This window comes from Pteropus vampyrus, unplaced genomic scaffold (genome assembly GCF_000151845.1).
Source record: "Pteropus vampyrus isolate Shadow unplaced genomic scaffold, Pvam_2.0 Scaffold576, whole genome shotgun sequence".
Classification (NCBI taxonomy): domain Eukaryota; kingdom Metazoa; phylum Chordata; class Mammalia; order Chiroptera; family Pteropodidae; genus Pteropus; species Pteropus vampyrus.
This window is the reverse complement of record NW_011889357.1, coordinates 267,580-283,295: the sequence shown is the minus strand read 5'-3', so window position 1 is coordinate 283,295 and position 15,716 is coordinate 267,580. Positions and strand designations below refer to the sequence as shown.

General features: G+C 42.1%; 1 protein-coding gene across 1 annotated transcript in view; it reads right to left on the bottom strand.

Moving 5' to 3' along the window:
• Nucleotides 1-15,716, bottom strand: part of LOC105308431 (ryanodine receptor 2-like) — a 123,503-nt gene that overhangs the window by 41,181 nt on the left and 66,606 nt on the right. The window contains exons 12-16 of the mRNA XM_011384404.1: nucleotides 12,796-12,988; nucleotides 10,948-11,164; nucleotides 9,165-9,269; nucleotides 6,111-6,214; nucleotides 3,483-3,566 (exon numbers count right to left, since the gene is read on the bottom strand). Of these exons, the coding sequence (XP_011382706.1) occupies nucleotides 3,483-3,566; nucleotides 6,111-6,214; nucleotides 9,165-9,269; nucleotides 10,948-11,164; nucleotides 12,796-12,988 (703 nt within the window). The remainder of the gene's footprint in view (nucleotides 1-3,482; nucleotides 3,567-6,110; nucleotides 6,215-9,164; nucleotides 9,270-10,947; nucleotides 11,165-12,795; nucleotides 12,989-15,716) is intronic.

The window sequence follows — 15,716 nt, the reverse complement described above, 5'->3', positions numbered from 1 at the left end:
TTTAACAATGTTAATTTTTCCTATCCATGAACATGATATATGCTTCCATTTATTTGTATCTTCTTCAAATTCTTTCTTCAATGACTTATAATTTTCCAAGTACAGATCTTTTGCCTCCTTGGTTAAATTTATTCCCAGGTATCTTTTTTTTAATGCAATGTAAATGAGATAGTTTTCTTAATTTCTTTTTCTCGTAGTTTGTTATTGGTATATAAAAATGCAACTGATTTCTGAATATTAATTTTGTATCCTGCTACTTTAAATTCATTTATCAGTTCTAATAGTTTTTTGGTGGACTCTTTAGGGCTCTCTCTATATAGTATAAAATCATCTGCAAATAATGACAGTTTTACTTCTTCCTTTACAATTTGGATGCCTTATATTCCTTTTTCTTGTCTTACTGCTGTGGCTATGACTTCTGAAAATAACTGTTCTTGATACACACAAAAGACTATGCCTTAAGACATTACAATAAAATGAACTCCATTAACCTACCACCAAAGAATTAGAACATTACTAAAACCTTCATACCTATATGTGCGTTCCTCCCACCTCATAATCCTATGTGACATTATTTTTTTATCCAACCTTGACATTATTTTTAGATTCATCCACGTTGTCATTTATAACGATCATTCATTCATTTTATTATGTGAATATATTCAACTTCGTTCATTGTCCTACTCAATATCCCTCCCACTCCCTGACCTCTCCCTTATTTGTATGCTATTACAATAATATTGCTAGGAGCAATACCTCCGTGTTTTGGTGTGAACGTTCCCTAGGACTCATCTCTAGGAGTGAAACTGCTGGGTAACAAGATGTGCAAGTGTTTAATTTTACACAGTGATGCCAAATCGCTTTAAAAATTATTGTAAAATCACTCCAAACTTTTAGGCTCATGCTGCTCTGCATCCATATTATTGTTATCAAATTCCTTAATTTTTCCAATAAGAATAAAATGGCGTCTCATAGCAAAGTTAGATACAGGATAGACTGTTGGCAGGTGTGAGTACAGTTTTTATTTAACGACCTCGCCTTTTCCATTTCTCTGCCTATTATCAAATAATGAACAGTTACTGAGCAACACGAAGAAAAAGCCTCAGTAAAACAAATAATGAAGACGGGGACCCTAATTTCTCATTGAGACTGACTGACTGTAAACGCTGTGCCCTACCACATTCCCACCAGACTGGCATATTTGTTACAACTAATGAATGTACACTGACATACATTATTATCCAAGCCCACATTTTTCTTTAGGTTTCACTGCTGGTGTTGTATATAGAATGGGTTTGGACTAATGTATAATGACATGTATGAACCATTACAGTGTCGTACAGAGTATGTTCACTGACCTAAAAATCCTCTGCTCTCTGCCCATTCACCCGCCTTCCCCCCAACCCCTGACAACCACTGATCCTTTTACTGTCTCCATAGTTCTGCCTTTTCCGGAATGTCATGTAGCATGTAGCCTTTTCAGACTGACTTCTTTGTGCTAAGATTTTGATGAGATACGCACACATACGCACACGCATGGAACACATAATAAAAATAACTTATTAAATATATTATGTTGTCAAAGATAATTTGAAACTATCTTTTCTATTTTCTCATCCTTATGTACATCAGGTCAAATAAGACATCTTTAAGTGAAAGAGTAACAGCTATAACTACTAGTTGGGTTTTGTTTTGTTTTTTTTTAGCCTTAATAATGCCTCTGTGATATAGTTTCCAAAAAACTGAGAGAGTGAGTGATTTTAGTGAGAGGATAATAAATTATTTGTCAAGTAAGGTAGGTTTTAATTTTTGCTTTTGTAAAACTAAACAAGGACATGATTGAGTTGTCATATAATAGATAACTAAACATGATTTTTGATGATGAATCACTATGAAATTTTGGTTCAGTAAATTGATTTTTTTAACAACAAAATTATTTGTGTGAACAAAGAATGCAACTGACCCTGTCTTTCTCTTTCTATTGATAAATAATATTTATACGTGGATATATAATATAATAGCTGGATCCATTTCTTTATAAGCTATTTCCAATAATATCTTACTTTTTATATTGATTTTTATCAAAAATTAAGTTATGTTGCTTTGAACACCTGTATACCAAAAATAATTATAATTCAGAAGAAAAATTTTAACACATAGTGACTATAATCTCAGAAAACAAAAAACAAACAACAAAAATATTAAAATTCCATTTAGATATACATTGGATTATAAAGAAACATGATAGGGTGAGCAATCAAAATATATTTTAATGGGGTAATATTCTATAGGGTAAATTGATTGGAAATATAATTCAAGGAGAAAAACAAATGATGTAAAATTATTATCAACAAGTTTACGTGTAGATTTTAAATAGAAGATGGTACGTATCTAATCACTGTGTATCTGCTCTTATTTGATACACTAAAAACTGACATAATAGTTTCATTTCAAAAAAATATATGAAATATACCATAAAGTAGCCTCCTTTCGAACGATCTAAACTTAAAAAAAAAATTTAGAATCTAAAAATGTGAAATGTTTTTTACAATATTTTTAGTAAAGCACCTAAGTAAAATGTTTATAAACTCGGACTTGCTTGATCTGCATCTGCATAGCAAGCACAGTTTCTCTTTGGATGTTACGTGTACTATGTTTATGGGGGTAACTTGAGGCCTAGGGCGGGCGATGAAGATGAGGGGGTGGCTGCTTTGTTTGCATGTCCGTGATATCACTTAACAAACCAGGCCTGCTGTTTACACCAGACTGAGAAAAGTGCCCTGAAGACTTAAATAAAGAAAAAAACAATAACATAAATAAAGAAAAAAACAATAACGTGAAACGGCTATTATTCATTAAGCACCTAAAACTTCTCTAAGAAGTATTGTTGAGACCTGTCAGCAGGCGACAAAGCTGAGGTTTTGAGAAATTAGCAGGCTTGCAGAGAGAGGGGCCTCTGTCTACACAGCAGGCAACATCGCCACGACAATCATGGCCGAGAGAGGGGCCTCTGTTTACACAGCAGGCAACATCCCCACAACAGCAATCATGGCCTCGGTCTTCTCATCTTAACACGGGGGTGATGACACCAACATCGTAACTATTCCTAAAGGGTATTTTCTTTGTAAAAACAAACGAATCTATAAATATTTTTGGTGGAAACTTGAAAACCACACGTATTCAGTCGGAAATATGGGCACACGTGTGTGCACCACATATGCACCGTAGGGCGAAAAAACACACTTTTTATAACACACTCCCAAATATTTTCAGAGCTTCATTTCCTCTCTGTCGCTGTGACGGAGACTCTTGTCACACCACAGACCTGATGCAGCCCCTAATGTGACCCAGCAAGTTTAAATTCCGAATCTGAACTTTACGGCACGAGGGTAAGCAAGCCCGGGCCCCGGGCCCCGCCACGCGTCCCCTGGGTGCTCCAAAGCAACGCGTGGCCGCCAAACGCCATCAGACGGCCGACTTACTTCTTGGGCAGCTTCATCTTCTTCACCTTTTCTTCGGCATGCTCGTCTGCGATGCCCACGTGGCACCCTAATGCCAGCAGCGTCCTGGAAAACAAAACCAGAGGTGAGCGCTGCGTCCTACGTAACCCAATGGAATTGCAGGTGGGAGCAGGGCACAGCGGCCCGCCCGGAAGCACAGCGGAAGTCTGGTTTTTAAAGCAAAAGGAGCCCTTACTTATTTACAAATTACTTAGTCTTGAGTTATGGGTAAGACACTAAAAATTGAAACGGCATAAAGAGGAATGTACAGTCTCTTCCCTGTAGGCCTGTTTTCTTCCCTAAAAGCACCGACCGCTACCAATTCTTGTCTGTTCTACTAGTCTGTGCTTATTAAGGCAGGTGTGTGGAGTGTGTCTCTGTGTGTGTGTCTCTGTGTGTGTGTTGGCTTTTTCCTTTTACACAGTAAGTTTATAGAACAAAGAGTCTCTGAAATTTGCTATCTTGACTTTACAATATAGCTTTGAAATACTGTCCTTTCAGATAAAGCTAGTTTACTTGTCAACAGCTCTGAAGCATCCCATTAGTTGTATGTGTCATAACGTTCTTACTCATCTCTCTGCTCATAGTTTTTTGTTGTTACAAACAATGCTGCCAGGAATAGCCTCATACATTTAATATACGTACTATATCCTTCATCTATAAGACAAATTCCCAGACGCAGAATTACCTGGTCACAGGCTGTGTGCGCTTTAAAGTCTGACAAATGTTGCCAGGTGTCTATAGAGCGGGTAACAATTCATATTCCCTCCAGCCATGTGTGACAAGGCCTGTTCCCGCCTTTGTCTGCATGAGTTATCAAACCGCTTGAACTCGTCAGTGAATAGCTTAAAAAGCTAGCTTAATAGGGTTTTAATTTATATTTTTCTTATTATAAGTACATTTAAGCACCTTTTTCATATTCTTAAAGAGATACTTATACTTCCTTTTTTCTGTAAAAATATTCTTAGTTCACTTTTCTATTAGATTTAGTGTCCATTATTGCATATTAGGAGCTCTTCAAATGTCTGAGATGACTTGCAAATATTTTCCTCTAGTTCGTTGTCTTTCTACTTACTCCTGGATTGAGTATGTCAACTGGATCTGTTAGGAGAGTATTATAGTTTCAGGTAAGGGATAACGTTTTCAGGTAAGGGATAACGGTAGCTTAGGCTACGGTGGTGCGGGCATTGGTGGTGGTAGCCTTCCACTAAAATGTGTGGCTGTGAAACACGGGCAGATGATGAGCTGCCATGCGCGGCCAAGCTAAGTCGGGACCACAAGGGTTGCCGGGGACGCCGGCTGCCATGCAGGACCGCTGCTCACCACAGGCAGGCGGCTCACTTCTCACCTCCAGCAGGGTCTGTTTGTGTGGTTTGTACAGACTCCCCCTTTACGTTACTAGTGGAACAGAAACCCACTCTACGCTCATTTGTCTATTTCCACGTTGATCATTAATACCACATCGTGGGAGGTGTACACCTGAGCCCAAATCCTAGAATGTGACACAGTGTTTAAGTTTTACGATCTGGGTCCTTGATAGATTACCTCCAATGCAAGTAACTCCTTACTCTTTACAAAACTGAAACACCACAAAATGGACAAAAGTCCTGTTTCATACCCAACCTACACAGGCATTAGGATAAGGGACCCATTTGAACAAATCCAGTTCTACAGGACATCGAGGATGCAAAAGCAGCAAAAGAAATATTACCATCTTCTCAAAAATATTTTCTGAACTTTTCTATATTAAAATTTGAAATTATTTTCCTTTATTTTCCACCACCTTTTTTCATTCGAAATGGTAAGTGGCAAATGTCATGAGAAGGGTTGGCAGAGTCACTGAAAAGCAAACCTGCCGTTATAAAATGCCATACGGAGTACCCTGCAGCAGCTCTTCCCTGTGTGTTCCCCAGACAAACGCCGCCAAGGCATTCTCTCAATAAAGGATGCGACAGCCAAACAAGTGTGGGAAAGAAATTCCACCCCATTTGAGAGATTCATAGTACTGAATAATCTATCAGCAAAAATAAAAATTTATTGAATTATTTAAACTCAGCATCTCTTAAGTATAACATGTCAGTGCTTCTCAAACTATCTGTGGTGAAGGATCAATTTTCTTTTGATTTCCAGTCTATCATGGTCCGATTCTCTGATAGAATTCAATAAAATTGCTAGAGAAAATTAAATTTCAAAATGAAGACCTAGAAAATGCAAGGCTACATTTTATAAATTAGATGCAACAGACATAAAGTTGCTCCCTTAATTGGTATAAAAGTTCCTAAACGCTGTCCTGACATCTTATGTCATCTTGAATCAGCGACAGCCGTGACCGACCTGGTCCGCGGCCCACGCTCGGAGTAGCACTTCGCCGGCTCACAGACCCTCATACTCCACCGCATGCACCAACGTCGTGGAGCAAACGCTCATGCAGAGCACACAGACAACGTAACAGGGTCGAGGTCGGACTCCGAGCAGCACTGATCCGATCCACCTATGCATCCCAAAGTTCTAACCAAATTAAAGTAGCTTCACAGCTGAATTAGAGTGCATCAATACTGCGTTTCTTTCCAGTGAGGCAGACTGGAAAACAGGAAAAGGTAAGAAACTCACTTCAGGGTCTCAAGGGACATCTGTAAGTTGTAATTGCGCTCCTGCTCGGGCAGCTTGGAGAACTCCACCAGACACGGGTGCTGCCTCTTGTTGTCATCACGCACCTGGAACAGGACAGGAAATCAGCATGGGGCAGTCTCCTGGGTCAGCCCCCGGCACTGGTGACCCAACCATGAGGAGCGAAGTGAAGGCGGAAGCAGGACAGGAGACCAGGGCCGCCACCCAGCAGCGCCGCCCTGTGATGTCTGAGGGCAGAGCCGGACGTGGCACTATCCGGGCTCCTCTGTCTGTCACCACTCCCGGCTCAGCACCCAGGCTTGCTCTACCCCGACACCCATAGGCCGGCTCCCTCGGCAACTTCCAGCGTTTGCCTAAATCATCCTGCCCTGCCCAGACCCCTCCCCTCTCACCACGACTCATGCTCAAAGTCCGAAACAACTCCAGACACGGGTCACGTGTCTCCGTGCCCCGCCTGGCTCCGCCGCCTCTCACCCTGGCAATGCCAAGCTACTGAAAGGTCACGCAGTGCCCTGGCCCCTCCACCTCACGCATTTACACAGCCCAGGCCCTCCGCCTAGAACACTCGCTGTCCCTAATCGCTGCCTCACATGTAACTCATCCTTCGGATCTCTTATAAAATATCTGCCTCCTCCTGGAAGCCTTCTCTGATTTCCCAGGAGAGCCCCAAATACCCCTTCTTCACTCTGTTAGCACCTCCGTTACAGAACTGAGCTTATTACTGTTGGTATGTCTGTCACTCAGCTAAACTGGAAGCTCCTAAAAGGCAAGCCAGCAAAAAGCCAAGGGCTGTTCACCTTTGAGACCCCGACACCAAGCATGAGGCCACGCAAACAGGAGGCAGATAATAAACGCTAAGGGGACGGATGAGTGCCTGAATGGGTCTGCCTGGTGTTACTGCATAGGAGAGCTCTCGTGCGACACTCCTAGGAAATATGTCCCAAAGACATTCGAAGACACTCTTTGCAAAATGACAATTTATTCAACACCCTGAGAAGCTTAAATTACTCCAGAGTAAAACGCATGTGAATACGTCATTTAAAATGTTAAAGAATTTATAGAATCAGCCTGAGAAGGGTTGTGCCCACGTCCAGAACAGCGGAGACCGCAGGTCAGGGCTCATGACCACCTGTCTGAAGGAGCTTCGGGGAAGCCGCACACGGGAGCAGGAGCAGGGTGATGAGGAGGCGGGAGGATGTGGGCTCCCCTTACACGCAAGTCTGAGACTCCCCCAAATCCCTGATCTTCTGCTACACCCCCTGAGCTGTGCTCGCCTGGGCGAGCCCTGAGGAAACCGCCGTTTCGCTCTGTCCCCAGGCATCTGGGCGGTCCCGGCGGCGTGTCCTCCAGAGGCGCAAAGAGCCCAGCGCCGCCTGGACTCGCCCAGGCCAAGGAAGGGACCACGGGGCACCTGTGGGAAGGACAGCTCCCAGGGACTGAGCTCCCTCTGGTATGGGAAACTAAAGGCTGCTCTGAACAGGCGGCGGCGGGAGCCGTGGCACTGAGCTGAACTGAGTTTAACCGGAAGAGCAGACACTAACGAGACCTACGCCTTCCTCATTTGTCAAAGAAGAAACGTAAGTGAGAGCTCGGCGCAGAACAGCCACCGCGGCGGCCTCGGCGGCTCGCGGGAGAGACCGTCCTTCTGGAGCATGAGCACCGTAGACGGCTCCCATTAAGATGCAGGCTGTTTGTTTGTTTGTGTGACATTGTTTAAGGCTTCTTAGCCTGCAATCACCTCTCCCCGCGTCTTAAAACATAAGATGAATTTTATCTGTAATTCAAATCCCTCCTCTTGAATCTTTGGGTAAATTTTGTCCGTAATTCCTCTGGCAATTAACCGCATACACATTAATAATCTCTCTCCTTTCACCGACTTTAATTGATGGCCAAATCTTTTAGTTAGCATTTACACATTTCCTCAACTTTTCAAAGTCGATAAACGTAGCAGAAAATTGTGTACTTAATAAATATATGCTGATTTGACAAATGTCTAACCATTAATGAGTTAATAAAAGGGTCTCCTTTTCTGATCACGTCTCGGCGGGTCTTACAGCGAAAACAGTTCTGGACTCAAAGCTGGAAAAGCTGGGTCCCAGTCCCAGGCCACTGACAGCCCTGTGACTGCTCTCCAGAAGGCCACCAGAATTCTCAGCTGTGTCATCAGCGGTAACACTGAAATAATAGCACATAGCTCAGTGTGCTATTATGAAAACTTAGCCCAATACCTGTAAGCGAGAGTGTGTGAGAAAAGGCAATGCTCTGAATAAATATCTAAACGTTACTAAGTAGCATGGCGTATCATACAGAATTACCACCACCTCTAATAATAAATGTTCTTTAGTCAACACCTAGTGCAGTAAACTAGGACCGAGTAGATACGCTCAACCCTGTATTCAGACAGATATAAGAAAGTGTTAAATCCTTCAGGGTAGTTCGACTGACAATATTACAAAAATGAACGTGCTACCACCGTCCCGCATAAACAGGTGTAATGCCACACTGGTATTACATAGGAACTTGCTTGGTTTTATTTCAACTCGATTTTACTGACAAACGATACATTAAATTCTTTAAATAATAATCATTTTTAAAACACAAGCAACCATTCTTTCTCAGCCTGTCTCTTCTTGTGAAACCAGCCGTGACCTCCGCCCCAGGACGTGCTCCGTACAAACGGACTGAGGGAAGCGAGTCATTGTGGGGAGGAAAATTGGCCCATTTCTTTCCATTTTCAGTTTTCAATTTCAACTTCAATGACTTTTTTTTTCTAAGCGCTTTAGAAATCAATGCCTATAGTCTGTACATGTTAACCTTGATTTAAAAATGTAACTGTTGGCCTAAAGATTGATAATTTTCAAAGGTCTAGGCAATCGAACCATCTGTCAATGAACTTACCAATTAAAAACTGCATAAAAACTGATGTGTAAAAAAAAATAAATCAATCCAATTCATTCATGTCACCACACAGCAGACATGAATGTTTTCAGAAAGACATATTAACGAAATCTGAAAATAAATTTCAAAACTCCATACCGGCCCATACTGCCAGCCAAGTTCAATCTTATTCATAACCCAGAGCTCATGGATATTCTCTGCCAATTTTTCTCTTATCCTCTCCAGGTGGGGTGGCAACACGATCTAAAATTTAAGAAAAGGAAAAGAAAACGCACCTCAGAAAAACATACAATGAAACACAGTGCCAACTGTCCTCACTGTGAATTGAATGAAATAAAATGGTCTTATACACCATTAAAATCTAATAATATAGCGAGAGTCTAAACCTCCTATGATAACTTAGTTATAAAAATGTAACTCGTTACATAAACATTCTTTAGGTAAATTTGGGGACTTTTTTCAGGCAGAGTCAGCTTAGGTTTCTAAGTGAATTTATAAACAAAGTTAGGAGGAAAAAACAGAGTGTTGGTGGGGACAATTGCCACTGAGATACCTTGACGGACGGATGGTAGAAAGCCACCAGGCGCGCGTTACTTAGACAGAAGCACCCCGAGGTTCTTACACCAGCCCGGCCTTGTCCACAGGCCGGAATGAAGGCAATTCGGTGCCCAGACGACAGTCCACTGGCTCTTTGAGCCTATGAAGATCTGATCGCAGTGATTTATGTTTTCTCTTAACTCTGCTCTTTTAGTGGTTTCCACATGTAATCCCCAAGGGGGAAAATCGTTACATGTTCCCATGACTACGAGGAGGTCTAATGACCTCTTTATAAAGAACACAAGTTTTCAAAGTGAGGGGCTGTGTGTCACCCACGACTAGTCCCTCAACAAACAGGGCAGGCGACCGCCCACGACGTCCACGGATGAGGCCATTTCGCCAGGGAGCCGGCTGTCACTACCTTCCCCGGGGCAGTGGCAGCTCTCCCAGCCTCGGGAAGCCCACGGCGTGTTCGTGCCGGACATCCGGCCGTCCGTTCCCTTCTGCATCTGTCCTCCAACCGCGTTCGCCACTGAACTTCAGTGCCACGGCCACCCCACAGCACCAGACAACACAAACTGAGGCTTAGGTGTGAACAAAGCTTGTGTGTTTGTTTTGCTACATGATGTAAAACTTCAGCATGGAGAGACAAAGAACATGATTCGAGAAGCTAAACAGGTAATTCTACAAAGCTGACGCCGGGTGTGAATTCTGCTTCAGACTTTAGAAGAATTACCTTTGATCTTCAAAAACTAATAAACTTTGAATATTTAACCAACCTACTGAAGTTACTTCGTTATCAAAATAAAGCAATATTTAATTCATTGTCACTGTCAAGATATTTTCACTTCTATAAAGAATGATGGCTAGCATTTCTTGGGTGCCTGTGTGCAAAGCACTGTGCTAGTGCGTTATTTATTAACTACGTCAAACACACTCTTAGCATCCCAACTGGCAAGACGAGAAACTTTCATGAGGTCCCGGGGGATGCATCTGATCCCAGGCATTTCAACTCGAGAGCCCATGATCTCAGTCTCTACCCAGCATAAAGGTCAGTTGAGCCGTTTCACAATAGTAAGTGTATCTATATGGGAAGAGAAATTAAAAACTCCACGTCTACCCAACGATGCATTGCCAAAGGCTGTGACCCCTTACTGCATTGTGAAATCGATGTCGTGGCTTGGGATCGCCCTCGAAAAGATAAAATAGAACAGCAAATAGGTAAGTGGGCCTGATAAAGGTAAGCATTATTGTATAAAACTTGTTTCAGTCACGTATAAATTGCACTCCTATAAACACACATTCCTGGGGGTTGGGGTCAAGAGTCAGCCAGCCCCGGGCTATCAGACTGGGTGCCTCGGGCTGCTGCCACGCGCTCGGCTACCTGGCTGGTGTCCACGGGGATCGGTGTGAAGGCGGCTTGTGTCAGCGACACCGTGGGGCCCAGAAGGTCCCGGGTGCACACCCTTTCCTGCTTGTACTCCCGGCTGTGCTCCACTCTCAGCTTCTCCTTCGGCAGAACGGCTTCGTAACACGGCGCGTAGCCCGGTGGAGGAAGGAACTTAAATTCTCCATGTCGCCCCCCAAGCAGAAAGCGTACCCTGAAAGGGATGTGTGTCAGGGTCAGTTATGTCTCTGGTGTACACAAAAGATTCCTGATCAGCAAAACACAAGGAATAAATTATTAGTCCAAAATTAACTCTACCAGAAGCTACGTTTCTCCCTAAGTGCCATCATCATGTTGGCACCTGAGAGCCCAAGAGCCTCTCATCATAAAAGGTAAAATATGATCAAAAAATAAAGTGGTAAAACATGATCAAAAGAGAAACCCTGATGGAATTATGTGAACGGATGGGCAAAAATTTACTCCTCACTGGAGAACTAGCAAAAGCACAGGCAGCATGTTTCCAGATGAATGAAATACCTGCCCACAGTAACTGGTCACTCAATGTCTCAAGGTGCCCAAGTAATCAATAGAGAAAGAGCAGACATGCTCTAATATCCAGACACTTCAAATCATAGGGCTGGACGAGGTCGCTTCCTGCCTCCAATTTTCCAGCGAAATTCCTTAAGGAACTTAACTGATACTTCAATTGCTAAAGAAAGAAGGTAACCTTATTTCTTATTCTTATTCAATAAAAAAACTTACTAAAATATTTTATATGTCACGCTCAATTAAAATAATTTAATCTGAGTCCCAATGAATAACCCTTTTTAAAACATAATGAATGATACTAATTTCTTGGGCTCTCAGCTTACAAAAATAAATTCAAATTTCCATCTTCTTTGTAATTCTTTTTCTAATTTATATTTTGCTTCCAGGCCGAAATGTCAAATAAATAAATAAAATAAAAATCAGAAAACAAAAATGATGAAACAAAAACTTTAAAACATTCCAGAAGATTATAGAAAGAAAAGTAATTCGTATAAACGCACAAGGAAAGATCAATGGTACACATATAGCTAATAGTTTATGATTACTCTGTCCCTTCTTCGATGTGGTGTTTTTGTAACTATGACTTATTCCTATAAGAAGAATTATAACAAAAAATAATCAGAATAAGTAGATGGTCACTGGAAGTGAGCCACTCTCGTTAAACATTAATAGATGACAGAGGGGCCCCTTGTCACAACAGACCATTGTTTAGTAAAGTTCTCTCTGTAGAACTGCAGAGAATTATCATTTTAATTCCTCTTTCCACCTGGCCGTAGCAAAAAAGCAAAGGGTCAGAGGACGCCGTCCTGACCCAGCGGGTCACAGCGGCACCCGGTGCAGGCGGACGCTGGGAAGAGCTGTCCTGATTAGAACAATGGAGAAAGTGTCTGTAGAAACGGGGGGCCTTGGAGTTGGGTGTGGAAATACGATGAAAAGATAAAAACAATAAAAATAAGTATAAGAAAATAGCTAGTATTTTTTTTCACAGTGTTCATTTCCCCCTATTAAATGAAATGGTGAACTTGAATGGGTTTGAAATATTTCAGGTCACTGGTGAGAGGGAGCGTTAGTGGACTGCCACAGCTAAGTGGTTGGACACGAGGCCACGGCATCCAGCCCCCCCAGACTGCCCTCTGGGGTGACTCTTACCTCTTCCCTTAAGAACGGGCAGCACGCCCTGTGGACAGGTGCCCAAGAGTGTATAAGACCATTGAGGGCAGCAGCGTGATGGCCATGCAGCCTCCTGTGAAAGTATCAGTGGGAAGGGATACAGACCAAAAATACAGAAATACTAACTTTATTCCTGCAGAGAAACTAACAACCGGAAAGAAGAGGCCATCGATGTTGAAATTCTCAAACATGCCTTGAACAGGTTGTCCGTTAATTCGGAAGGAGATGCTTGGGGCACTTAGGTCTAAACAGCAACTGATGACATCATCGGTTCTCAGCAGATGTTGGTTTGGCGAGCTTACAGTCCGAGCAATACAACCTACGGGGAGAGACACGAAGGAAGGAGATGTGTGTTTATCTCAGAGAATCATCTTCAGAGCCGAGGTCAGTGATGAAACATGCACAGTACCAGAACAGGATAAATACTGAACACAAATAATGTTATATGTTGAGTCCTTTGTCAAAAAAAAAAAAAAAAAAAAAGTTGCTTTTTTTTTTTTTCAGGAGACATGCTGCTATCTTTGTTATAAAACGGACCTTCTGATGTGCGGAAACTTTTGCATATAGATAGTTGGCATCTGATGTAGAAACCATCTTAGAGCTGAAAGTATAATGATGTCAGAGGAAAATCTCCAGGGAGAGATTTGAGTTCAAACAGCTGCTTTGCCAACTACTACTGTACAACCATCAGCAAACGACTTCGCCTCCTAAAGCTTGAGTTCTTGTAAACCAAATGCCATCATGTCATAGAGCTTTAATGGTTTATAAGAACCTAGAGTCTCAGACACAGCAAGCATTTCATGTCAGTTCCTTTTTCAACTATTAGGTTTCCTTTTTATATAAAATAAAAACATATGATTAATGAAAGCAGAAAACGTGATCGCGCATGGTTTACTAGACAAATATATGCCAATCGGTTTGTCGTTTTATAATTTATTTCACATAATAAATTTATAATTTATTTCACATAAAAAATGTGGTTGGCTTCTTAAGTACAGCAGCACATAATCTGAGGCATGAAAGTGATATTTGATAAATGACATTTCTTGCCCTGGCCAACCTATGTATGGCCTGAGCCTATCCTTTGCAAATTAGTGCCACGGGCCACTAGGAGACAAGCAGGCAAGGTTCTCCTAAACACAAACGCACAGATGTCTCAATCTGAGCAAAGACAAAAATAGATTTCATGATACAAGCTTTGTAATTAATAACATCTTTTTTATTTCTAGCATGCCAAGATTTTACCAACAGCATATTTAAACCACCAGTAGAATATCTACTTGTTAAAATATGCACATTTTTATTCCACCAATATTCAAATCTGCAAGCAACAAATTTACTATCAAGTGGTTCTTCTAGAATTCCCTGAATATAATAAAGGCAACTTTTTCAAAAATCACATACGAGCAATGCGGCCCTCAGAGAAAGGTCTCTATCCTTCTTTAGCTGATAAAAATGTTATTTCAGATATTCTGTATGATCCAAATAATTGCTCGGTCTGAGGGATATGACATAACACTAATGACTACCTAAAAGTCACCGACCACATTAGCAGTTTTGCAGTGCCTGAAGCAAGCAGGGAGGGCAGACAAGATCCTAGCGAACAGCCTGAGGGCTGCAGTCTCGGAGGTGCTCCCACCGTGGAATCCGCTTAGAGCGTCCTCGGGCCTAGCGAACAGCCTGAGGGCTGCAGTCTCGGAGGTGCCCCCACTGTGGAATCCGCTTAGAGCATCCTCGGGCCGCACTCCCATGAACGCACAGCAAAGCCACAGATCTGCATTTCTGTTCCCTGCATCAGCCAGAAAGGAAGACCCCAGCGGTGCCACTTACAGTCCTGGATTACAGGTCTGTATCCACCTTTCCCATATGAATTCTCCAGAAGCACCAAGACTTTTCACACTTGGCCTTTACAAACACGTGGGACCTGGATGGCCAAGATCGAACTCTGCATTCAGAGTATGGGACTGTGATGACACGGTGCAAAGTTTAAATTGAAAGAATAAATGAAGACACAGCTCAAAACTTTTGCTGATGAGCCACATTCAGGTCCCATCTCTACTCTCCACTTAAAAATGTTACGTGGTAAAGAATGTGCTTTACCCAGAAATTGCAGATATTTGGTACTTTAAATTCTAGTTCATATGTTAAAAATAAAGGAATAGGGAGTGACCCCAAGAAGTGTATCTGAGTTACGATGAAGCTGACCTTGGGAAGTAAGTCAGAAGCCAACTGATTTAGATTTGTCTTTGTTTACTATGAACCTAAAATGAATGGAAGGGGGGTTGGGAGGATGGGTAAAAAGGGAAAAGATTAAGATGTGCAAATTGCCAATTATAAAAATAGTCACAGGGATGTAAAGTACAGCATAGGGAACATAGTCGATAACATTGTAATAACTACGTACGGTGTCAGACGGTTACTAGACTGATCACTTAGTAAGTTATGTAAATGTCTAATCACCATGTGGTAAACCTGAAGCTAATATAACATTATATGCCAACTGCAATTGAAAAATAAAAAATTATTTTTTAAAAAAACATGTAAAAATCCAAGCGCTTGAGGGAAAACACTGGTCAACTACGGGTATGATACGGTGCACGTTTTCTTGTCATTTAAAAATAATTTTTTTCTGTTGACATAAAGTTTCAGAGTGATTTTCTCCTGAAATTCCACAGCCTACCACCCTTGAGCCGTTCACGGATTCCCTGGATTCCGTTGTTGTTCTTATTGCTCTATTTAACACGTACTTTGCAGCAGAAGGGCACGGGGCCTGTAGCTCGACCCCATAAGCGCTGCTACGTGTGGAAAGAAAAAGCTTCAAACTCTATGCGAACGGGAAAATGGTGAAGTGACGTTATGTGGCTGAGGTCACTGGAAACGAGTCGGCACTGTTTTAACAGAACAGTTTCCCCCCAACCTCCGTGTAATGAAGAACAAGTCAACGTGTTCGTCCCACTCACACACGGACCCCCGCTTTCGCGCGGGGCGGTGTCAAGAGGTAAAGAGAAGGCGAGAGCTACAGTGTCCTCCACACAGACGTGAACACT